Source organism: Cupressus sempervirens, chromosome 9 (genome assembly GCF_028749045.1).
Source record: "Cupressus sempervirens isolate cs-2001-9-10 chromosome 9, ASM2874904v1, whole genome shotgun sequence".
Lineage (NCBI taxonomy): Eukaryota > Viridiplantae > Streptophyta > Pinopsida > Cupressales > Cupressaceae > Cupressus > Cupressus sempervirens.
This window is the reverse complement of record NC_143126.1, coordinates 661,918,009-661,944,301: the sequence shown is the minus strand read 5'-3', so window position 1 is coordinate 661,944,301 and position 26,293 is coordinate 661,918,009. Positions and strand designations below refer to the sequence as shown.

The 26,293-nt window shown below is 38.9% G+C and overlaps 1 protein-coding gene across 2 annotated transcripts; it reads left to right on the top strand.

The window, feature by feature from the left end:
• Positions 1-580: 580 nt before the first annotated feature.
• Positions 581-26,016, top strand: LOC149540491 (DHHC-type zinc finger family protein). 2 transcript variants are annotated; one of them, XM_089801592.1, is made up of 6 exons: positions 581-1,081; positions 7,902-8,084; positions 24,190-24,498; positions 24,668-24,901; positions 25,055-25,579; positions 25,692-26,016. In XM_089801592.1, exons 1-5 carry the CDS (start codon positions 977-979, stop codon positions 25,577-25,579), a joined length of 1,356 nt encoding a protein of 451 aa, XP_089657718.1. In that variant the 5' UTR covers positions 581-976; the 3' UTR covers positions 25,692-26,016. The 2 variants fall into 2 exon arrangements, with proteins under 2 accessions (XP_089657718.1, XP_089657719.1); XM_089801593.1 differs by having other exon boundaries at positions 25,055-26,016.
• The last annotated feature ends 277 nt before the right edge of the window (positions 26,017-26,293 follow it).

Here is a 26,293-nt window from a genome sequence, read left to right as displayed (position 1 = left end):
AAATTAAATAAACATTTATATGCTTCAAAACAAAATTCTAATTTATAACAATTTTCCCAAACAAAATTCCAACTTCTAGCGATTTACGACACAATTTAGATTTATCAATCTCATATTCTCAAGTTTCAACATGAACGATTAAAAAGAGGTGAAATTTCTCTTATAAATGTGAACATAATGGATTTTTCTTCCGACGTTGACGGACATAACATGTGGTCAAGATAAACGCGCATGTTATTTTTTTTTTTAACTACAATTTTTTTCTAAATTTTCTCCCTCAACTATTTCCTACAGCGACTTTAGGCTGTCGGACAAACTGGCATGGGCCCCACTTGACCGGCAGTAGCCGGTAGACCATTCGCTCCCTACCGGCGACCAACGGCCGACAGGTAAAAAAGAACCGGTCAACTCACATGTACGAATCAGTTGGTCCACGTCAGCGCATCAACGATTTTAACTTTGCCCCGTTATGACTACAAGGCATTTTGGGCTCATAAAGTAAGACGAGACGGGGAAAATTGTGCCACGTCACCGGTGACGTGGCAGAGTATTTAAGCGAGCCTGTCACCCATGTTCTCGTGCTGGGGTGTTTGAGCAGGCAGAGCCAAAAAAATTGTTAAAAACACAGGGGAATATTGAGGGAGGGTTTGCAGAGATTAGAAGGGCAAGCTTCATTTCCATGATCTGTGGAAAGAAAAGTAGTCAGACAATCATAGAACGGCCGTTTCAAACCCCTGATCTGCTTTTTCTGCGCTTTTCAACGAACCTAAAACTGTGCAGATTGGTGCTGTATGTGCGCTGTTCCGATGCCTCGGGGTTTGGTTTTAATGGAGGTCGCGTGTTCGAGGCATCGGGCGGGTAACGAGTAGAAAATACGATTTTGTTTAAAGGAAATTTAGGGCGCATATCTTGCTTTTGAAGCCGGCGAAGTATTATATTTTTTGAATGCGGTTTGGGAAATCAGGCTGCGATAGAGATGCATGGAGCTCCTGCTCCCCGGATTTCTGACCCGGCCGAGGCTTATAGTATGGACCAGGGTACGGGCCGACAGAGAGTTTATCAAGCATGGAAAGGAAGTAATGTATGTAAAATTTTGTATTTATTTCTGTTTATTTGAAATGTCGGTGTTTGAGCTCTCTTGCCATTTCTGTGGAATCAGACAAATTATTTTAAACGGTTTCGCCGAATACAATTCAGAGTTGCCATCGTTTATGTAGTTAGAGTTCGACGGCAAATTAATAATTTTTGATTTATGGTTTGAATTTGTACGGTCATTCTGTTGTTATTCTAGGAATTTACAAAATCCACGACAACTCGAAACTTACTGCTGGTAGCTGCAAATCCGCATCCAAAGATTGAACTAAGATCTTCTCCGAGGCATCCACAACACTTTTAGTTTTCTGACCTTTTAAATCTGTCAGAGGTTTAAATTTCATTTGCATTAAAGTAGACTATTGTATCTTGTTTGGGTTGAAACGCTGCAGCTTATTAATTTACTTAGGTTGACCGTCCAGTGTGGTCATAGTTGCATAGGTGAATTTTGCTACATTTTGTGGTATGGAGATCGGACCTATGCATCAGTGGAGAATGTGGTCCAGCTATATTTTGCAAGGCTTTAGATTTTCTGTGGATTTGGGGCGAAATGAATGGATATTAGAAGAAAATTGTGGCTGATCCAGTACTCTCTGTGGTTGTATTAGGGCGAGGTTCCATCAATGCTGTTATCGCTTCCAATTGTGTTTCCCATAGTCCCACAAGTTGATGTTAATAAAAAAATTGCAAATTTTGAAGCTCTTAGCCAAAATTTTGGAGCATCTAGTTTGAAAGGATGGAGACTTTCATGGGAGTTGGGGAGGGGACTAAAAGTTTGCAGTACGCACCTGACAATTTTAGATTTCATCTTTCTTTTTTTGCTTGGCAATATTGGTAAATTTTATTAATAATCAGAATAAACATGTAGAAATATAAGACGTTTCTCATGGCAGCCCATGTCCCTTTTCCAAAACCTGTTACTACTACCTATCTGTATACTGCTATCAGACTTTGAAACCCTTTCCTTACTGCCTTCAGCTCTAAACATAAAAAATGTCCAATTATTGGATTCGTTCTACTATCCAATACATCTTTAAACATTTATGTATCTATGAAACAGGGAGACCACAAAAAACACTGGCACAGGGCAATCGGTGCAATCCCCAACCCATATCAACAGCTAAACAAAACCAGGTTCCATATCGATCCGGACCTTCGTTCAATATTGCCTCTTCCTTGCTGCAGGGGCCGAGCAGCCATCAGGTAAAAGCTGCCCACCACTCTTGCACTCCCTGTAGCCTGGAGTAGCTCCCTCACCACAGCTCTTCCTTGCTGTCTTCTTCCCCATAGCCCTGTTTCAGTCCCTGATCTGTTCAATTTCTTTTTCCCTGACGAGCTCCTTCAATTTCTTCCACTGCATCCTCACCTCATTAATACAGACTTACTTCCTGACTATGGTGCTCCATATGATGAATGGCTGGTAACGTCCTCTAGAACCCTCCACGAGCTTCCAACCATCTCGCATCACCCAAAAATCATACCCGGCAGCAAACAACACTATCTGTACAATTCCCTCCATCCAATGCGGTTTCACTATCGCTCTCATGATCCACAAAGCCTCCTCACTGGAACCTAGAAGCAGTGCCCATGTGAAAACCATGGAGATATATCTACATTTACACGGTATTGGTAGTCTGCCTCGAAAAACTCCTCTCCTAACAGAGCCTCCAACACACGTGTAAATTTGGCACCTATATACTTAAAAATCCCTTTCAGCTTGCATCGTGACACCCTTCTGGAGAAAGGTCGCTGTGAATGGAGGGTCTTCAGAGAGTAATTCATCCTCATCTTCTTCAAAGCCCCAGTGAGATAGCAATAAAACTTCTGCTTCAAACCGTCACAGAAAAGTGTTTATAGAACCTGTGGGCATCCAAATCCTTCCGGCTCTAAATTCTTCCTCGATCACTTCAATTATGACCTTGGACAGTTCGCATGCCTATGAATAAATGACACCCTGCCTCTCCCACTACCTTGGTACTTGCTTAAATCATTCACTTTTGTGGTTATTTATCTATGTGTTAAAACTCCTCCCATGCCATCATCACTAGACATGAAGCTTGTGTGCCAAAGTCTTATAGTTTATTAAAGGTCCCCCTATATCCTTTCCCATATTACTCTTCGAACATCGGAGTCTCCACTCCCCCATCTAACAATTCTATCCACTTTCCTCATCTAGCCATACTCCCCTTACACCCCTCAAATCTTCTACGAATTCCTTATTTTCTGGATCTAATAGCCTGGTTTACAATTTGGATAACATGTCAGCTTCCGAATTTCCTTCTCTTCTAACATGAGTGACTCGGAAATCCTCAAATAAGTCCATTTGTGATTTTCTCTACAGTTAACAATGCATCTCCTTCCAAGGGAATCTTCTTAATGCCAGCCCTTAGTGCCTGTTGAACTGCCCAATGTGCTGCTTGAAGTTCAGCCTCATTAATTAATGCCAGTCTTCAAACCTTTTGCATCAAGTAATAATGCATTGCGCATTGAATCTCTGATAATGAAACCAGCTCCACTAAGCACTGGGTTGCCTTTCGAGGTCCCGTCAAAATTTACTTTGCACCATCCATTTTAAGGTTTTTTCCAAAATTCCCCCCTTAGTGAGAAGAAGGATCAACCCCTCGAAGCCCTTGAATGGGCCAATTTCATACTTCATCTTTCATTGCACAGTTTTAGTGCTGCATAATTTGGCCATTTTTACTTGCCTTCCAAAGAATTAAAGAATCCCCACTTCATCTGATTTCTAGTTTATCCTTTCTGAGAAAAAATTGCATTGGTTAGCCCAAAAGGCATGACTAACCGCTCATACAATCCTTCCTTTGTTTTGAAAGCAATCTTCCACTCATCACCTTCTCTGATGCGAATCTGATGGTATCCACTCTTCAGATCTATCTTTGTGAAATACATAGTTCCACTCAAACAGTCCATAATATCATCCATCCCTCGCAATGGAAATTTGTACTTGATTGTGATCTAGTTAATAGCTGGAGAATCTGTACAAATCTTCCATTCTCCATTCTTCTTTGGTGCTAATACTGCTGGTACAACACATGGACTCAGACTCTCTTGAATCAACCCTTTCTGTAACAACTCATGAACTTGTCTATTCAATTCTTCACTTTTTGCTGGTGTCATTCTGTGCACTGCCTTGTTTAGCAAACTGGCTCCTAGAATCAAATCCATCCGGTGATTGATCTTCTTCACTGGGGGTAATCCATCAGGTACATTATCTAACACAATATAAGGAAACTCTCCCAACAAATCTGCAACTTCTGCAAGTACCTCCTCAACTTCCTCTTTACCATCTTTTAGGATTATAGCAAAACACATATGCTTATGCTTCATATCTTTGAGAAACTCCTTTCCATCAAACAAAACTTATTCTGGCGGCACAACATACCTTTTTTTTCTCTCTCTTTCAGCAACTTCAACTAATGCTTCACTTCATCCTTTGTAAGATTGTAGGCATTTGCTTGCTCATCATGTAAAACATGCCTATCAAACTGCCATTGCCTCCCCAGCAACATATGACATATGTCCATAGGTATGATATCACAAAGCACCTCATCCTGGTAGCTTTCGATCTTGAACATCATTGAGCATTGCTCACTGACCATGACTTTGTGGTCATCTTGCACCTAAGCAATATGATATGGGCGTAGGTGTTTTTGCCTCTTCAGCTTCAATTTTGTGACCATCATTTCTGACACCAGATTGTCAGTATTTCCACCATCAATGATCACTTCACAACACTTAACTTCACACTCGCACCTTGTGCGAAACAAGCTCCTTCTTTGATTAGGTTCATTATCACCACTTAGCAGAACTCTTCTGTTAACTTGGGCTTCTCCTCTTTTAGCATCTTCAGAATGTGATAATCTAGCATCTTCATCAACATGCGCAACTTTGACCTGGCCTTCTATTTTTCAATTGGTTCTTCCTTGGTGTTGGGAACATTCGAATGCTTTGTGCCCTTCTTCTCCACAGTGAAAGCATTTTCCATGAAAAGCTCCTCTTCTAGATCCTTGCCTTCTTCCTCCTCCTCTTTGATCTCTATTATTTTGGTCATGGAAATGATTGGAATTATTTCCCCTTTGGTTTTGATTGCTACTTCCAACCTCATCCTTGTCCTTTTGATCATCGTTTCGGCCTCTATAAGGCAGTCTGCTAGATCTTCCACTGTGACCTCTACCACTATTTTTGTTATCAAACTTTTTGCTTAGCTTCGTCTCAACTCTTAGGGCAAACTGGTATGCCTCCTTAATACTGGTCATTCGAACAAGATTCAACTCCTCTTGAATGCTTGGCCTTAACCCATTAAGATTACGAGCCACTTTCTCCTTATCAGCTTCTACATGGCCGGTTCTAATGAGAACTCGGTAGAACTCTTCAGTATATTCTTGAACAAATTTTCCCGCTTGCTTCAACCCTTTCATTTTCTTCAACAAATCAAGCTCATAATTTATGGGAATAAACTGTCACTTCATTTTAGCTACCATTTGATCCCATCTAGTGATTTTGTCCTTTCCTCGTTTACTTTGCTCCAACTGGATCTCCTGTCACCAGAGCTTTGCATGACCCTTTAATTTGGCTTTCGCAAACTTAACCCTATCCGGATCTTCAATATCTTCATATTCAAAGTACTCTTCTAATTCATTGGTCCAGTTGATCAATTCCTTTGGGTTGAGATTTCGCAAAAATGTGGGAACATCAAACTTAGGTCTTTTCTCAATACTGGAAATGGCCTTAAAAACTTCGCCCCCGCTGGGTTAAGAACTTCCTTTACTACGACTTTTTCCGCATTCCCTTCTCTTTCATCCTCGCTTTCATCATCTCCTATGGCAAGATTCATTCCTTTGCGCATCTATTCTTGCAATGCTTGCATTTGCCTCTGGAGGGTTCTGAAATCCTTAGGTGTAAAACCTTTGACTCTTCTACCATACTCTATTCGTGGAGGCATTTTTGCACTTCTGCTAAAGCCTAAAACCCTAGTGCAAACTGCCTCATAGTTAGCGATCTGTCTACATGCACAACCCAAACCACGATCTTGGTGCGAATTGCCTCACAACTGGGGATCTGTCCACACACTCAGGAACCTAGCTCAAATACCACTTGATGAAGGATGCTCCCCTTAATACCATAAACACATAATAAAAACAAATGAATAATAGCAGTTTGCGAGAACAAAATATGGGCTTCTTATTATCGCCACAAATGCGGAATTACAGAATTCAGAATTACAATATGTTAACCCACATGGGCGCCTTTATTATAGTAATCTGCAAGACAAAGCTACGAACTATCACCCAGATCTATCCTAGATAATGTTCGGGCCTATCTTAAATAGGTAATTTTATGCTGCCTGAGAAGGTTCTAGACACTTAAACTTAGTACCTAGGGCCGACAGACCCTAACAATACATATAGAGTCAGCCAAATACACCTTTGACATTTATTTTAGAAATTTTGCGTAGTCCAGCTTCGGAAGGCGACAACTTTTGAACCGTTGCTCTAATTGGCTATTATAATCACTTTTCGGAAACCTCAACTTCCAATCTACAAAGCTTAGATCTGCACAAGCACCCATCCGTCAAGTTTTCGGGCCTCACCTGGGGCCTCTAAGGGCTTCAAAATTGACCCTGAAGTTTTTATACCAAAATTACACTGCAATAACTTCACAAATACATATAATCCGACCATGAAACTCCATGGACAAGTTGATATATCTAAAATGAACCTTCATCTTTGAAATTAGAACATTCCGAGCTAGAATGACTGACTTACTAAGTAGCAAGCCTCCACAGACAACAACTCTGCATTAAGACAACCCTTATTGAAACAATTGAAAGGAAATATTTTTGGGTGATGCAAGATTGCTCTTACACCTAGGATGCTCTTGCATCGATTTCCAGGATTGGGGACTTCTAAATATTCTCAGCAGGTGTTGATGAGTAGATTCAAGAGCAATTTGCAGAAAATGGTCATATGAGAGATGGAAGATATAACTCAATAAAAAAAGTTCAGCTGCCTTTGTGCAAAGTGACTAAATATTTTGGAGCTGCTGAGAAAACATTTGCAGGTGTTGATGAGTAGATTCAAGAGCAATTTGCAGAAAATGGTCATATGAGAGATGGAAGATATAACTCAATAAAAAAAGTTCAGCTGCCTTTGTGCAAAGTGACTAAATATTTTGCAGCTGCTGAAAAAACATTCTTCCTAAACAGTGTCAAATCTGAGATTCTGTAAAATATCTCTAGTTCTTGCAGTATTTGAAGTGATTATTTTCCATGGAACTGCCCCAAACATACAAGTAGAGGTAGCAAGCCCTTCCTTGGGATGCCAACTTTTATTCTGCTAGCCCTTTTAGTCTCCGGAAGCTATAGATTTCTCTATTTGGCCAGGGGAAATTTGAACTTCTCATGAGAGTGTTAACATTAGAAATCATCTGGTCATTGGGAGGTAATTTCCACACCCTCGTATGCTGAATCTTAAGAGTAGTGTTTTTACAATAGTTGTCATTTCGTGTATCCATATCAAAAAGCTTATCTTCTAATGCCTTCATTGGGCCTTTGCTGATGACTGCTTTAGTGGTCTTTCCCTGTGGATTGCTTGAACCAGTGCTCTATCTTTATTTTCTGCTCTATGGTTAATCTGTTCTTTAAAAGATCGTGTAATCCAACAATCTTTGCTGTGTTACTTTGATATTTTGTATTTCTAATTTTCAGACAAGGGCATATAATTTAGTATGTTGTTTTTGGCTGGTTGTTGCATATCTATCTTCACTGATTTCTAGGTCGTCTTTTGATGCAGAAATTTCTCTTTGGTGGAAGGTTAATATTTGGACCAGATGTGAGATCGTTATTTTTAACAATGTTCCTTATCCTTGCCCCAGTAGCAATATTCTGTGTATTTGTTGCAAGAAAACTTCTGGATAGATTTTCAGACCCTGTTGGAATATCCATAATGGTTGTCACAGTTGTCTTCACATTATATGTTAGTATTTTTTCCTTGCTTCATTTTTATTAATTATCTTTCTGGTTTCTACTATTCTGTTAGAAAGGTTCTTGCATTATTCTTCCTTATTTTGTCATTTGAAGTAGCTCAAATAATTTTCAAGAAAGGTTTTTCTTTCTTTTCCGCTTTTATAATATGTAAAGAAAATTGTATTACGAATTGGGCATGTTAAGCAGCTCACCTATGCATACATTATATAAGTGTTGGAAAGCAAAGATTATTAGCTGTGTACAAAATAAAGGCTGTGAGCAGCCTGAGCAAAAATAGATATGAATGATATAGATATTTTGAGTAAGGTTAAATCAGCACTGGGCAAAACAAAATGATGTTAATAACCACAATTGATCAACTTACAAGGAGATAACACAATTCCAGTAGTCCTCAATGCAGTATACACTCAACTCAAATGAGTCAATTTATAACTTTATATGTAGCACTCCCTTTAATTCAGTATAAAGAATTGATATAAGTCTCCAACGTATTTAGTATCAGATTGGGTAGCTTGGACAGGTGTCTCCATACTCAAAATTAGAAATAATTTGATTTCCCTAGAGACTTCTAGAAAGTTGTTAATTAGAAATTTCTAGAAAGTTGCTATTTAGAGTCCAGATAATCTTAGCCACGATAAAGACTACTCATGGCCTTTGGTTGCACATGCAAAGGTTATAAAAAGGGATCAAAGGTCATTTGAAGAACACATTCGAATAACAGATTTGCAGTGATAGCAAACAGATGATAGGAAGGGTGCTATGAGAGTGTTGAATACAGTAGCAGTGGAATTTCAGCAGTAGAAATTGAGGGAAGAATTTCTGGAGAGGAAAATATTACCGGATTTTTGCTAGTAAGAGGCAGCACTTTATGTAACCTTTTGATTTTCGTAGTTTAATAAATTCCTCATCTGCTGAACTGGTTTTCTCTTCGGGGTTTTAACAGGGACAATTTGTCCAAAAATATTGTGTTTATTGTTTTGCATATTTTCTTCTCTGTTCTTGTGATTTATTTGTGAAATTGATGATATTATTTGCAATATTTTCTGTGAGTTAATTTCTATAGTCAAGTAATCTTTTTGGACAGAACTTTAATAATCATTGACTGCAATAGAGTTTTCACATGGTATCAGTGTAGATATGAGAAAAAGGCCCAGCGTAGGCACAAGAAGATCAAATTGAGGGTTTATATAACCCACTTCATACTTTTCTGAATTATTTTGGGGTTTACTTTTTCTTTTTAAAATGGCCTCAACATGGATTAGGATAGATTGGATGGAGCCTCAAACTTTTGTGTCTAGAAAGCTAAAATTTCCTTATTGCTAGAGGAGAATAGTATCACTACTATCAAGCAATATGTGACCAGTGTTGTAGCTGTACCTACAAATCCAACATAGCTCTTGGCGTATAAGAAGGAAGATGCCAAGGCGAGGAGGCTAATCCTTGATGGTGTTAAGGACCATATAGTAATGTATATTGTAGAGTTAAGGACCATATACCCAAATGAATAAGAGAGCAGATGGTGCAAGTTACCTCACCAGACTTAGACTTGTCACAGTTGTTGGAGATAAACTAGATGAAGACGAACCAGTGAACAGCCTTGAATAGGTTTACTGAACAGTGGGATGTCTTTATTCAATTTATTAATGGATGAGACACCTTACAGAGCTGGGAACGATTATGGAGTAATTCACTTAGGAGGAGCTTAAACTAAGTCTTGTTATGGTAACAGACGGTAAAAGTCATAAATGTGATGTGGAACAGGAAAATGTGGCCCTAGCAGGAAAATGGTAAGAGAAGGGGTCTAGCAAAGCATCAAATCAAAAGATGAGAAGAAGAAAAAGGACTTCTGTAAGATCAAATACTGCTGTGGTTGTCAGGGGTTTGACCACTAAGTTAGCAATTGCCCACAAAGAGAAAAAAATGAAAAGAAAGGCAAGAAACAGGCGACAAATTCAACAAGTGCAGACGATCTTTCTAGTAGAGTGGAGGATGAGTTAGCTCTCATGGCTTGCCCGAGTAGCTCAACCTCATAGGGTATGCAACTTATAGACAGTGGGGCATTATTTCACATGAAAGGAATTAGAGTGTTTTCTAGTTATAAGTTGGAGCACATCAAAATTCAGATTTCTATGGGGACAACTCCAAAATTATTCCAATTGGTAAAGGGACTATTTTATTTCAAAGGGTGAATGGCAAGTTGATTCCCATTTATGACGTCTTGCATGCGCTAGGCTTGGATATGAATCTGATTTCCATATCTGTTCTTTAGAAAAACTGGTACAATGTACTTTTTAGAGGGTTGCAAGTGCTAATCAAGCATAAGGATTGGAAATCACCCACAACTATTGGAATTAGGAGCTACCAACTTTATAGGTTGCAATCTGACACTCCTAAGGTGCTTATGAGGAACAATATTTCTAGAGATAAAGGCAAGCTGTGGCATAGAAGGATGGGCCATATACATCATGGAGCACTTAAATTGCTTAATGAGATAGTGATATGTGTGCGAGAGGTGAGTACAGAGCATCATGATGTATGTAAGGGAAGTTTGTGAAAGCAGCTTTTCCAAGGAGTGACACCAAATCCAAGGGTGTTCTTGATCTTGTACGTTCAGACACGTGGACCAATGTCAACCAAATCTCTCATAGCATACGTGTATTTTGCAACTTTTATTGATGATTTTCTAAGAAGACTTGGACATACTTCTTGAAGACTAAGATGAAGTCTTTAGTCACTTCCAAGAGTTCAAAGCTCTTGTAGAGAATTTGATAAGAAGGAAGATAAGTTTCTTCGGTGAAGGAACCAAGAGAGAGTGGGTCATTCTTTACAACCCACAACATAATGGAGTTACTAGTTGGAAGAATCGTTCTATGTTGAAGGTAGCGAAGGCTATGCTACATTACTTATGGGCCAAGGCATGTAAAACAATAGTCTACTTACAAAAAAAGGTTCCATATAAGGTATTGTTGTGAGGTTCTCACACCATCGCCCCAAACTTTGGGGACCCTCATTTTTTTTTGATCGCCTTGGCAAATTTTTGAAGTTGTCCAAAAAATTTTGATTCGATTTTTTTTGAAAATTTTAAGTCTTGGACACCTTTAGGCTAGAGGGGAGAGGGTTAGATTTATTTTCATCCGGTTTCAACTTGATTTTCCAGAACAACCAATTTCGTCCTTAGGCCGGACAAAATTTCAAAGAGCAACACTTGGCAGGATAAAATTGTAAATTTCGTACTTAGACGATTTGTTGGAAAATTTGGATGTAATTGTATAAATCTGGATAATTTTCAAAAAGTGAAATTTTGTTAGATTTGAGTTTTTTTGGGAAATCTTGAATTTCTTTGGTGAGAAAAATTTTCTTTTGTGAAGATGAAATTAAATTGCAAAATCAATTTTAGACTCTAGAAATGATTTTATTTTCGTAAAAAATTTAAATTGCTTGGCAAAATCGAGTTGAGTTGAATTGCAAAAAATTGGCTTTAAATGGATTAAAATTGCCTTGAAAATTTTTAAGCCTTTAATGAAATTGGTAATTTAATATTGAAAAAATGGCTTTTGTTTAGCCAAAGTCCAATTTTAATGACATATTAATTGCTAAATTATCATTAAATGGAAACATTTAGCATCTCCAAGGCATTATTTACTTTCTTTTTGCAATTTTGGCCTAATTGGCAATTTAAAAAAGTAAATTTTATCTTTGGCAAAATTAATTTTGGGCTAAGCATTTAATTGGGGGCCGGTTTTGTGTTCTAATTAATTTATTTTTTGCTCCCAGGGTCCAAGTCGGCTAGCTAGGAAGGATGAGCAAGTAGGGTATAAGAGGAAATTCCTTCCCCTTTTCTCCTCATTCCTCACTCCTCTTTGATGCTTAGGCGATTTTTGGCTAAGAGCAGATTTTCTCTTCCTTGAGCGATTTTGCAAAGGCAGATTAGCATTTCTTTGGGCGAATTTTACCAACTAGGGCAGATTGGCATTGTGTTGGCAATTTTTAAAGATAATTTGGAGCTGCTTCCCCACGATTGGTGATTTTTTAGAAGGCAGATCTGCACTTTCTCTACTTGGCGAATTTTGCAAGCATCTAGGGTTTTGGCGCGTCATTATGGATTGTTATGGACAGTATTCACTTCATTTTCAGATCTGATCATTGGCATCATTTCCAGTATTCAAAGGCAGCAAGATCCATCATATTTAAGCACCTTCATTTTGGCAATTTTCCTAGGGCAAAGTTCTCATGCATGGCTGCTTCTCTAGGGCAGATCTGAAACTTCTCTTTGCTAGGCAATTTTTGCAAAGACTGATTTTTGCTAAGGAGCTGCGATTTCTGCCCTAACTTGGGTGATTTTCCTTGGAGGAAGAAACACATGATAAAGGTCTGATTTTGGGCAAATGGTGGACAATTTTGAGAGCACTAAATTCTGATTTTTTCAGCTAGGGCCTTAAGATTTGCAAGGGAATTGAAATTCTTAAGGTTTGATTTTTAGAGTTGAAAGGGGTCCTTAAGCATATTTCTCTCTTTCGTTCTTGTCTAGATATTGTCTCCCTTGGTTCTTTTTGCATTCATTATCCATCACTTCATCATCCCATCATAGGTTGAAGTTTGGAGATTGATAAGTGTAGAATCCATGATAGGACATTTGAAGAGGCAGAAATAAGCTAGACCACCCTAGGTATTTGATGGAGACACAACCAAAGACTAGAATGAACACAGGAAAAGAGAAATATTATTATTAATGAAAAGTGCCCTATGGGCTTACAATAGTATGATCTTGGAGAAAGAAATCCTCTGCACAATACCTTCTTTCTAACTCCACTGAGAACTACCTTTACAATGCCAAAAGTGTTCTTAAATAAGCCCCAAATGGTTTAGGGTTAGGAATACATTCTAGAATATTCCAGTTGGCATCCTCCGCCAAAAAAGAAGGTTCTAGAAGTTACGTTAGAAGTCTGTGTAAAATTAGAAGAATCCAGAAACGGTAGCCCAACTTCCGGGAGGCATAACTTTTGAACCGGGACTTCGATTGACGAACCGTTTACATTTTCGAAAAGCTCTCGAAGTGCTCTATAGCCTTATGGACTAGCTTCGTTCGTCCCCCATCTTTTAGGCCTATACGAGGCCGTTTAGTGCCTCAAATCTGACTTTGAAGCGCTCGTAGGAGGTCTCCAAGAAAATTAAAACTGCAATAACTTTCTAACCTGATTCTTTTTCTGGTGCGCTTTAAATTACAATTATAATCATTCCTCCAACTTACACCCTCTAACTCATCATAATTTTGGCTCAATTACAAAATAATTACAAAATAACTCATTTTTTTATATTTACACTTATCCCAAGGTGCTCAAAAACTCTAACCCAGAAAACTAATAGTGGAACTGTGAGAGTTGGAACCTTTGTTTGACCCAAATGGGTATCTAGAAATGAAAACACATTAAACAGAAACTATCTCTAAGCATTTTTTTGGGTGATACATGATTGCCCTTACACCACTAGATGCCCCTGCATCAGTATTGGAGAGGGAGATATAAGTGTAGTCCATCCTAAGGCAAAGGCGAGGCAAAAATAAGTGGTAGTTCCACCCCTAGGTTGAAGATTGAAGATTGATAAGTGTAGTGATAGGGCATTTGGCGAGGCAGAAATAAGTGTAGAATCCATTGATAAAAAGAACGTTGGAGATCGATAAGGGTAATCCATATCACTTAGAACGAAAGGGCAGAAATACGTGTTTAGGATGGTAAATGTTAGTGCAAGCAAGAACCCTAAGGGAACAAACACTAAGAAAGACAAAGAGGATATGGTGCCCAAAACAATTTTCTTCTAAAAAATGAGGCGAATAATCGATACCAATGTTGAAATAGTAAATATGCTACAGGTAAAGGACAGACTAAAGAAAGGACAATCCCCTGTGGCAAAGAAGATATACAGGAGCGGAATTGTACACGCAACAGCTTTTTCTCCTACATTGCCTTGTCCAGAATTGGTTATGGAGTGCGCATCTAGGTTTGATCTGATTAGTAAATCCATTATTTTTGATGAAGGGAAGACAGTGTTGGCCAATATTGGCGGACAAGTGATTGAAGAAGCATTTAACATTCCCCAGTACAAGAGCATGTCAGTGGTGATGATGGATCAGGCAGCCAAATCATTTCAAGATAACCAGGAGGCCTATTTCACACATGTAAAGTAGGATTGGCTACACGAGGGAAAGAAAGGTGTAACCAGGTCATCAAAGTTTACAGTGGTGAACTTCAAATCAGAATATGGAGATCTCATTGTGCTTCTCAGCCGGATCATGGGCCTAGCTCAAGGTATGCAATTCGAAAACTAGATGTACTTCTTTATTGATGAAATTGAAAAAGGAAAAAGAAGATTTGATTGGGCTAGGATCATAAGCGAGAACCAAGAGTTGCAACTTAGAACCATACAAAACCAAAAGCAATTCTACATGGGATCTTATTTGTTTTACCTAATTGCTAGATTGTATAAGATTCTGGGACTTAAGGCCTTAGGAGAAGTTGGCAGTAGGCTGGGGCAATATTTGGTGCATGAATGCTATCCACAGCTTCATTTGCACAACAAAGATTACAAAATGTTTTGTGATGCCTTTGCCATAAGACAGTAATGGTATTACAAGGAACACCTGCTAAGAGACTTTCATCAGAAGTAGAAGCAAAGATAAAGAAATATGGGAGTTGGTTTATCTAATTTCTGCAATTCACCTACATTAGAGTAGCAAGGAGTACAGTTTGTCCCAAGAGGCTTCCAAGATACCCACCCGACAAGGTAGTTTTGATGGAATTGGTTAGGCAACTTGAGCACTATGATAGAATAATGAGAAACAAAGGTAAAACAGGGATTACCTTCTCATTCGGAATTGGCAATGATAGTTGCCCCGATCGGGCCGCCTTTGCAGCTGCAGAGAAGCAATTGGAACGGTATCATCTGGGATGGTACAGAGCAAGGCAAGGATTCGATCCTGATGGTCTTATCAAGGTATCTCATGGAAATGTGTTTAAACATGTTCCCACTATTGAAGACTTTTGGGCCAATGCCAAGGATGACTTTCATGTGAGAAAGCTAGCTTTCTCAAGATTGTTGGTGAACATGATGAGAGATATCAAATGGAGAAGCTTTGATATTCCCGATCAACTAGAAGATGATGGAAATGTGTTGAGAAATGATTATGATTCAGTAGAAGGGACGGAGTTGAATCTAGTAGATTGGGATGATCATTAGGATCCTTCCTTGGAGGCAGTTACAAGAGTAGTTGATTTGCATACTGAGTCGTGGTATAATGAAAGATTAAGGAAGCTACAAGGTCAAAGGATTCCCCTTACTTATGAGAAGACGAAGCCAAAAGAAGGTCCAGCCGAATTAGTCAGATAGAAGGGTGAAGGAAGTAGCTAGCAACAAGAAATAGTTAGAAGCAAGAAGAGAGCTTTAGAGGTTGAAAAGAGCAAAGAACATTTGGAACCTCCAGCCAAGAGAAAGCATGCAGCGCCATCGAGAGAAAGCATAATTGAGGCTAGAAGCCAAGAAGTCAATTCAAGTGATAAAGGGGCCGCAGTAGAGATGAGCTCTGATTCAGAATCAAGTGGTTACAGTGAGAGCACTGAGTACTCCCCTCTCTCAGAAAATCAACATGGAGATGACATGGCAGTTACTAGTGGAGAAGATGATGGGCCGATTGATATTGAGGCAATAAGTCAGGCACTCGAGGCTGTTGGTGATGCTCTGTTAGTTGAACCGAATTTGGATTTGGGGAGATACAACGCACCACTATGGTTAAGGTAAATGCTTATGCCAAGAGGCGAGGTAGTAATCCAAGGATTAATAGAAAAGGGTGATAGCGAGAACCAGAAACATATGGCAAAAATGGTGGCAAAGGTAATCAGGAGTGACAGTGATGGTCACTGAAAGGTTCAGATTGCTATACCAACACTCAATAAGGCAGTGGATGAGATTGCAGCCCAAGAATATGAGATAGTGGAACACAACTTGGGAAGAAACATAGATGATATGGAATGTGGAGAGATCCAGGACGGTATAGCTTCAATCAGAGAAAGGTTGAGGAAGGCAAATGAAAGGATCATAAAGTTGGAGGCCAAGAACAAATATTGGAGAGATTGCCAGCCTATCCAACAGTTGCACCAGGCAGCCCTTCCTCAAGACAGCGGGAGCAACCTAGAAGAAATATCAGCTCAGCTACATGAAGTCAGATGGGCGAAATTTCTTACCTTCTTTCATCTTGACATTTCGATCATTGGTGACTGTTAAAAACAACTTCAGAATATTTGAAGAGGAGTGGAAGGATTTCCTTCCAGTCAAGGATTTGGCTATTCCCAGGCTATAGGCGTTCATTGGGCTTCCAAAGGCATATTTGGAGAGGGCCAAGTTGGTTGATGGAGGATTGAGTACAGTTGAATCTTGGTTTGTCACCTTGACTACCAAATTGGGAACACTTGAGGAGATACAGAAGGCAGTTGCATAGCACAGCCCAAACGTTAACACTTCCATTTCAACCATGATGAGCAACGTTGGGGCAGCGCTTGATTTTGAAGACATCAGAGAAGAGGACACCGATGAGACAAGGTTTGGATCAAGATTGGATGAGTTAGGAAAGGTTGCTATCAAGAAGAAACATTTGGGCACCCTTTCCTCCCTCAATGCCTTTATCGGATTTGCAAAAGAGTATGAGAAGGACCATGAGAAGTCACTACAAGTAGCAAGCAACGTGATGAAATCGGCTGAGCTCAAGATAAAGCATACACCTTGTCCTCCCATGGAAGATGTCAACGAAAGATTAGCTAAGTTCATTGCCTTAGCTAAAAGGATGAAAGAAAAAGGGAGAGTTATATTAGAAGATCATTTGATGTAAGCCCAAGTGGCAATTTCTCTTTCTTCTAGGATAGGACAAGTATCTAATTCTGATTGGCCACCATTTTGGTGCCTTCTTATTGGTTGCTACTTTTCCACTTTTTTCATTGGTCCATTGACGAGGTGGCATCTTCTCATTGGCCAATGGGGTAGCAACCCTAATTAGGGTTTCTAGGATTCAATTTGGATTGTCGATTTTGCCTCTTTATCTCTATCGTTAGTTGTACATTTTGACCTCTATATAAGGCCATTTGCTCTCATTTGTAATGGTCAGAGAAAATTGTTGCAAAGATAATGCCAAAATTCGCTATTTCTTTCTCATTGTTGTGACTTGCATGGTGATTAAGAGCCTTTGGTATTATTGTATGGTTTCTACTTCCAAATAGTTAGAGTAAAATTTCTTTTCAAGTTTTTATAGTGGGTTGCATTTCAAGTTGCTAAGTAAGAGTGAAATAGATGAATAGTTGCATGGTAGCATTAGTAGATGTTTGATAGGGATCAATACTAGGCCATTAGCATCTTAGCGGCTTGTTGGGAAGCCTTGTGTGGTAAACTAGTTCATTTTTCCTTTGAATCATTGTATCTATGGAGGTGGAGCCGTTGGTTAACTTTCATTAGATTCGATCCCAGTCCATTTGCTAGTCTTCCATCCATAGGAGTAGGAGTAGGAGTAGGATAGCAAGTAGTTTGGAACTTAGAATGTAGAAGAAGAAAGATACCAGTCATAAGAGCCATTCACCCTCCACCACCATCACTTTCCCACCAATATCATCTAGCATTCACACCAAATCACCATCTCCATCATCCCACCAAAGTCCAAGTCATCCTCAAACAAACAGCGTAAGGCTGCCAATGTGATTACCAGCAAATCACATCGATAAACTGAGTGAGTATCCACAAGTGTAAGAAACATTGGAGTTATTCTCATGTCCCATGAGCGTTAACTTTTCAAGAGAGGAATTGTGTGTTTGATACTCAGTATCAGATATTCAATTGCTAATATGTTATGTGGTATAAAAACTGACATTGACAGGTACTAGGGAAGATGACACCAAAAGAAGTGTTCACAGGAAAGAAGCCACACATATGTCACTTCAAGATATTTGAGAGTTTGGCATATTGTCACATTCAAAGGGATAGACATATTGGGCTAGATCAGATGCAAGGAGGGGGTACTTTGTGGGGTACAACGAGACCTCAAATATATATTGGATATTTATTTCAAGAGTCAGGAGAATTATAGCCAGACGCAATGTCAAAGTCATGGAGGACAAGACATTTAGGAGGTCCAAAGATTCACTAGCAGGTGATCACAGTGAGCAGCCAGTAGAAGCTCCAAAGATCGTTCAACTGGATCAGGGGCAGCAAAGTATGAGTGCTATTACTAGTACGATCGCATGCTCAAGTGTTGGGAGTTCACGGAATATGTAACAACATGTCCAACTAGCCCAATAGGTGCATCAAGACATGGAGGTTGATATTTCATCCTCTATAGTGGGCAGTCAGAACTGTGAGGTTTAATAGACACATAGGGATATTGAAGAGTTTGTGGGAGCTCTTGGGACGAGCAGTAGATGGTGGAGACAACTTGCTAGGTGTAATGACTGTGGCATTAATCAGTCAATCGGTAGATAGTGATCCTTCTAGTTATCAAGAGGCTGCATGGCAACAAGTTTGTTGAGATGCAATGGTTGAGGAGTATACCTCAATAATGCAAAATATCATCTGCAAGGTTGTGCCTAGACTAATAGCTAGAAGTATAGTTGGACCTTGCATGATCTATGAGATAAAGTATGATGCAAATGGTAGCATCGAGAAATACAAGGCAAAGTTTGTGGCAAAGGGGTTCTATCAAAAGGTGGGAATAGGCTACGCGCTCCAATGGTCACGTATACTTCTATATGAGCTCTAATCTCATTTGCAGCACAGATGGAATGACAGATCCATCAAATAAATGTCAAGACAATATTCCTTGATGGTACGTTGAAAGAGGAGGTATTAATAGAAAACCCAAAAGGCTTTGTAGCACACAACAAGAAGACCCATGTGCGTAGAGTGAAGAGAGCTTTGTACGAACCAATCAGGCTCCCAAGGCATGGTATGAGTGCATTCATAGTTACTTGCAAGGAATGGGCTTTGTAAGAGTGGGACAGATGCTAACCTCTACTACTTGGTGGTCTGGGGTAAGGTTCTCACTTTTTTTCTATATGTGGATGACTTGTTTCTGACAGGTTAACTGGAGCTCATAGGAGAGTGCAAAAGGAACCTTGTGGTAGAGCTCACGATGAAGGGTTTGGGACTTATGCACTGCTTTCTAGGCACGTAGGTGTGGCAGACAAATGGAGAGATTTTCCTTGGACAAGGAAAATCTGCATTGAAATCTTGAGGTTCAGGATGGAGGATTGCAGAACTGTGTCTACACCTATGATCATGAATTGGAAGAAGGGTAGACACGTGGGGAAAAGGATGTTAACCCCACCTTATGTAGGAAGTTGATTGGTTATTTCATGTATTTGGTCAAGACTAGGCAAGATATATCTTTTGCAGTAAACTCTTTTAGTTCATGGTTGACCCAAATAGAGTGCATTGGACTGCAACAAGGCATGCGCTTCATTATTTGCGCAATTCAATTGAGTATGGGATTAGATATGCCTGAGGTGAAGAAATCAAGTCGATAGGCTATACTGATTTAGATTGGGTAGGTAGTACAATGACATGGAAAGCACTTCAAGGTGCTGCTTCAGTTTGCGATCAGGAGTTGTCTCTAGGTACAACAGGAAGTAGAAGTCAATGGCTCTGAGTTTTGCAGAAGCAGAATATATAGCAACCAACATGGTGACATGTGAAGCTATATGGCTTTGGAACTAGTAGCTTTGATTGGTCAAAGGGTTGAGACTACCATGAGACAATGTGACAATTAGAGTTGTATTAGATTATCTGAGAATCTTGTGTTTCACGACTCCTCTAAGAATATAGACATTAGGTATCACTTCATTAGAGATTGTCTACAGTGGAGGATTGTTCAGCTACAATATATACCTACGGAGCAGCAGGTAGAAGACATTCTAACAAAGGCTTTGGGGAATGTTAGTGATTATCTAGAACACCTTCCTCGCTAAGAGGGAATATTAGATAGGGTACTAAGATTTATCTGTACTAATATTTATAGTCCAGTTAATTATCCTCGTCTGTAAGGTGGCCCAAGCCATGGTACAGAAATCTGAATTCTCGTGCTGAATCAGTGAGCTCCTCTTCCTGCCTACAAAAAATTCCTCTTTCCAGATAAGCAAAAGAAATCCAGCTTACCAATTTAAGCACAATTCAGTCATTAACTGAGGAACATAAACTTTTTGCTTCACAATATTTCCGATGTCATCCCAAGGGGCAAATAAATTAAAAAATAATGACCAGCTTACTGATACTATTTTTCCATATTAATATGTTATGCTTACTGTAAAAAGCCCAGTGTTACCCCAAGTTTCAGGGACGGGGGGATGAATTTTTGAGACAGCAATTTTTTTGGCCAAGGTTGGGGATGGTAAGGGAATGGCATAGGAGACGGCTATATAAATTTTAATTTCAACCCCAGTTGAGTTACTTAACTGAACTTTATATTTAAAATAGAAGTCCAATTTATCAAGGCAAGTGCATTTAAATTGCATGATTTGTATTTTAATTAAATTACTATTTATAGCATAGTTGAAATATGCAATTTCTTAATCCAAAGTTGGAGTTGGTGTGAGAACTTGCCTCCCTATTCTCACTTGCAATTTGTAGATGACACCGCCTTAATGTGAAGGGCCAGAAGTAGTGAAGCCATTGCTTTCAGGAAAACTTTGGACACATACTTGGCTGCCTCAGGGCAAAAAATTAATGAAGACGAGTCTTTTTTCTACTTCTTTAATACCCCTCGGCTTATCCAAAATAGGATTGCCCAGATTTTCAGATTTTCTATTGTTTCCCTCCCTTTGGTCTGCATTGGGATCCCGAATGGTGTTGGTTCTCAGTGTAGAGATTTTTGGCAGGAAATTTTGGATAACCTCCACAAGAGGGTTAGCCTTTGGACATGTAGATGTTTGTCATCAGCTGGTAGAGTCACCTTACTGAAGTCGGCTGTTCATGCTTTGCCTATATACAAATGATTTGTGCAGGTGGCCCCAACTAGCTTTGTGAAAGAATTTGATGCCCTCTCTCATCATTATTTTTTGGTCTATTAATTTTTATCATCCAAATGGAGCCTAGTTAAGTGGGACTCTGTTTTCCGTCCAAAACAAGAGGGAGGTCTTGGTCATAGGCATGCTGGATTAATGAGTCAACTTCTAGCTGCTAAATTATATTAGAGATGGTGCACCTGCCAGGAATAGGATTTGGCTAAGATCATCACTCACAAATTTCTCAATGGTGTTGATGGTATGGATGTACCTCGATGCAACCTGTTGGGGAGGGTCTCAATGATCTGGGACACTCTGTAAAAGGGGGAAAAATTAATTAAAAAGATGGTGTTATCTGGATCTGCAATACAGGATCAGAGGCTTAATTTTGGCATGACTCTTGGGATGGCCATCCCTTGATTATATATCAGTTCCGTCACCTGCAACGCCTTGCAACCCCTGTGTGATATTTTTATAGTTGCTGGGTGGGGTAGGGTTGCTATGTCAAAACTAATGTTCTTAAGGGGCATGTTGAGGTGACTTGTTGGAAGAACCTCCAGGATTGGCCACAAGGTGACCCTGAAGAATATCGACAAGAACTAATGGAGATCTTAGCTCAGCGACTGTATAACTCTCTTAATGGTAGCGATGTGTTAGCCCAGGGACCTAATCTAAAGGGTAAGTGTACTGTTTCTTCTGGATACCAAGAGTTAGACAGGCAGATTGATGGAAGAGATGGTGTGCCTTGGTGGAAACAGGTTTGAAATTGTTTTTCTTGGCCCAAATGCAATTTTTTGTTTTGTTGGTTGTTGCAAATAAATGTCTCACTTGAGAAAACTTGAGGAGTAGGGATTTCCATGGCCCTTTTAGATGTACCCTTTGTTAGAAAAGTGGGGAAAATGTTTCCCACCTTTTCTTCCACTGTTCTTATGCTAGAGAGATTTGGCACCTGTTGTGGGGAGCATGATTCTTGGTTGTGCTCATGCTTCTTCACTAGTGGAGTTTTGGGATAGGTTGGGTCGACCTCCATCTAAATCTTCTTTTCTGCAAGTTGCCAGGGGTCTTGGACCAACTTTCATCATCTGGAATTTATGGCTAGAAAGGAATAGTAGGATTTTTGAAGATTCTTAAATGATAAGTGATCTTCTCTGGGTAAAATTGTTTGCAGGCTTCGGGGAAATATTCTTGCAAAATGTGATGTTAATGAACCTGTAGATCCCAGTGATCTAGATGTGATAAAAAAATTGAATCTTGTTGGTAACAGAGTGGAATCCTATGCTTGAAGGCGAGTGGGGCGGGTCCAACAGATTTTTTTTTGGAGAAAGTGGCTTCCTCTTCCTGAGGGAACTATAAAAGTCAATACTGATGAATCTTCTAGAGGAAATCCTGGTCATGCAGGAATTGGTGGTGCTGGCAGAAATAATAGGGGCAATGTGGTCTTTTTCTTCTCTTCTTAAAAGGGGTATCACTCTAATAATCTTAAGGAGGCTATGACTATTCTTTACACTAAAGAAAGAGGATGTTTTCTTGGGCGGAGGAGGATTCTTTGTGAGTCTGATTTTCAGATAGTGATAGATATGCTGAATGCTCAACATGTCAAGAAGATTAACTGGCAGTTAGCGGTGGTGATTAAACAGATCGTTGATCTGTGTTCCACTCTGAAGTATATTTCCTTTTGTCATATTCCTCATGAGTGGAATAGGGTGGCTGATTATTTGGCAAATGGGCTTCAGAGAACCCAGATGGATGGGATATGGAAGACTGGGGCCACTTGAGGCCAGAGCATAGAGAGATATTGGATATGCTTATTAAAGAGGACAAAATTATTTAGATGTACCCTCTGTGGTTCTTTTGTGTGGTTGGGTGTTCTTGATTTGGCCTTGGGCCTTTGCTCTGTACTCTTTGGATTGTTCTGAATAAATTTTTTGTCCCCTCTTTTTTCAACAAAAAAAATGCAATTTGAAGATATAAGTGAATATCAAAGTTCACTTAATTCAAATTTTTATTTGATAAATATTAATTAAACCTTAATTAATATTTGTTGGACTCCATAATTAAATCATTTAATAAATATATTTAATTAATATTTATTAATTAAATAACCATATATTAATATTTCAACAATGTAGAAGGTTTAATTATTTTATCTTTATAATTAACCTTCAAATAATCTTTTTACTGACATCACGACAAAAACCACATTGGCCTACATGCATTCATATTCAAATCTGACCAAATCAAAATATAGAGAGGATGCAACAAACATAAGCATGCTCAAATTCACGCTACCTTGACAACTCTGGTATATTGCAGCGATTCTTGGTGGGATTAGGGCTCTACATAGATAATCTTCTCCATTTCTTTTTGTTTGATATAAAAGGGCCTTATAGCATAGTGATACATTCTTGTCAGTATTTCAAGTAAAGCTGCTCTATTTGAATGTTTTTCTCAATGTTAAAACAAATCTCTATTTGCATTGACTGAAATCTGCTTTGAGATGTTTTGTGCAACAATGGTGCTTGTTATCTTATACCTAATTGAATCCTTACCCAACTCTACAAATTTGGTCTAACATCAACTAATTAGTTGAGTTTTTTTTTTTTAACTTACTAGATAATAATTACTCACTAGCTCAAACAATAAATGGTAATTGTAATGTATCAATCTTCTTTTGTTTTTGTTTTCTGCTTAATTGTAAATGAAGCATTTTTCATGGTCATATTAAAGTTTTGTATTTGAATGTTTTTTGCCTTCTGTCTTCTTGAATAGTACAATATGCATTCCTCCTAAGTCAAATCCGAGTTGTGGATAAAATGGTTTAGCATTTAGTTTCTCCGTGATTAGTAAATGTTTGTGTCAAAATGGCTTCTTGAATGGTACAATATGCAGTCTTTATCAAGTCAATCCCAGTTTGTGGGTAAAATGTGTGAAGACTATCTGTGTCAGCTTGTTGAGCATTCTGCATATTTGTCATCACATTTTTAACTGAAGGTGAATTTTATTATCTGGTAGCATTTTCATTCTTTTAAAAACTGTCAGTTCTCATTTAAAGTTTTCATTCTATTTGAGCAGATTCTAATTTTACTTATTCTCACATCTGGAAGAGATCCTGGAATTCTCCCTCGAAATGCACACCCTCCTGAACCTGAAGAAGGTTATGATCTTTCAAGTACAACCCCTGAGGTAGGAGGTGGGCAGACACCACATTTACGACTGCCTCGCACAAAGGATGTTGTGGTCAATGGAATTTCAGTGAAAATAAAATATTGTGATACGTGTATGTTGTATAGGCCTCCACGCTGTTCCCACTGCTCAATATGCAACAATTGTGTGGAGCGCTTTGATCATCACTGCCCATGGGTAGGGCAGTGCATTGGACTGGTATTCTATCTTAACTTGCAAATGGCCAGATAATCAATTTTTCGAAGTTTTGGACTGAACCCTAGTTCATATTTTGTTCTGTTTCATTCGAGCAAATGCTTGGCATGATATAAAGCAACTATTGTCATTTTGTGCTTTTGATCTGGTGTTTTTGTTCATATCCATGCAGCGCAACTACCGCTTCTTCTTAATGTTCGTCTTCTCAACTACACTGCTGTGCATTTATGTATTCTCCTTTTGTTGGGTATTTGTCAAGAAAATCATGGCAGCAGATCATGTTTCAGTGTGGAAAGCCTTGTCAGATACACCTGCATCAATTGTGCTTATAGTCTATACCTTCATTGCAATGTGGTTTGTTGGTGGACTTACTGTGTTTCATCTTTATCTGATCGGTACAAATCAGGTGAATTTTGTGTGTTTATAATTATTAATCAGTAAATGCATTTTCTTTTTCTTTTTGCACCATTAGGCTTAGATTAGAAAAATGCTGTGGTTTTGTCTTGCTTCTGCATTTATTTTTTAGCCATTTGTTGAGCCTGAATTGTTATTATATCAGACCACGTACGAGAATTTCAGGTACCGATATGATAGAAGAGCAAATCCTTACAACAAAGGAGTAGTACAAAATTTCAAAGAAATATTCTTTACAAGCATTCCACCATCAAAGAACAAATTTCGAGCTGTCATGCATCATGATTCTGCACCACATAATACTTCCTCTGCTGTAGGGGATAATTTTCTCCGTCCTAACATGGGAAAAGGAGGAGATGACCTTGAAATAGGTGGGAAGCCAGCATGGCCAACTGTTACTCCTGAATCATTGACAGACTTGGAAGGAGGTCGTGATGCCAATGCTGGTCTCGAAAACAAAGATGGCTATGAAGATACTTTTGCTCATGCTTTAGGCCGTACACTACCTGTGGAAACAGCAGAAGGAAGAAGTGGAATACATCCAAGGCGCTCAAGCTGGGGCCGCAAAAGTGGGAGCTGGGAAATAACACCTGACATTATTGCCTTGGCTGCTGGAGTAGGTGAATCGAACCGAATCAGTGGAGATATCACTCCTCCAGGCAACCGATAAGTAAGTAACATGTGCAAACAATGCTTTTTATTCTACAAATATATGAAAACTGCCTAGTTGTACATCTTATTCTCTTTTGAAGCTCGGCATCTCAAATTATTGTGCTATACAGGAGTGTATCTTTGTGAACGGCAATGTTTGCAATATTACCCTCACTAAAATGTCACATCTTCAGATGATGGACAACATTATCATTTCAAAGAACAATTTTTCAAGATGACATGCGGCATATGTATTTTAGGATATAAATTTAAGAAATTGGCAATAGCAGAAGTAGGCATATGTTGCCTGCATATTGTAAACATGATCTTGTTATTTGATTGAGGTGTTTGTATGGATTTTGAGGTATAAAATTAGACTGCTGCATGTATAACTTCTTGCATTTCTATGCTTCGAACAATTTTTTAAGAAAGAGACGTGGATTTTTTGTGTATTAATTCTTGGACTGCTGAGAAATGGAACAGGGACTGAAATTCAATTTATGGCTCTTCCTAAGATACGGAAGGCAATAGTTGAATATAAGATTACTTAAATAATTAGTATTTGTTCCTGCCATTGTTTATAATTACTTTTTAACCTGAGACATTCATGCCGAGGAAAGAAAATGAACACTCAAAATGCAAACTAAAATCTAAAAATACAGAGCCAAATTGTAAAATCAGAATACCATGTCTTAAACTTACTATAAAGTATAACTATATATTTTAAGAATTT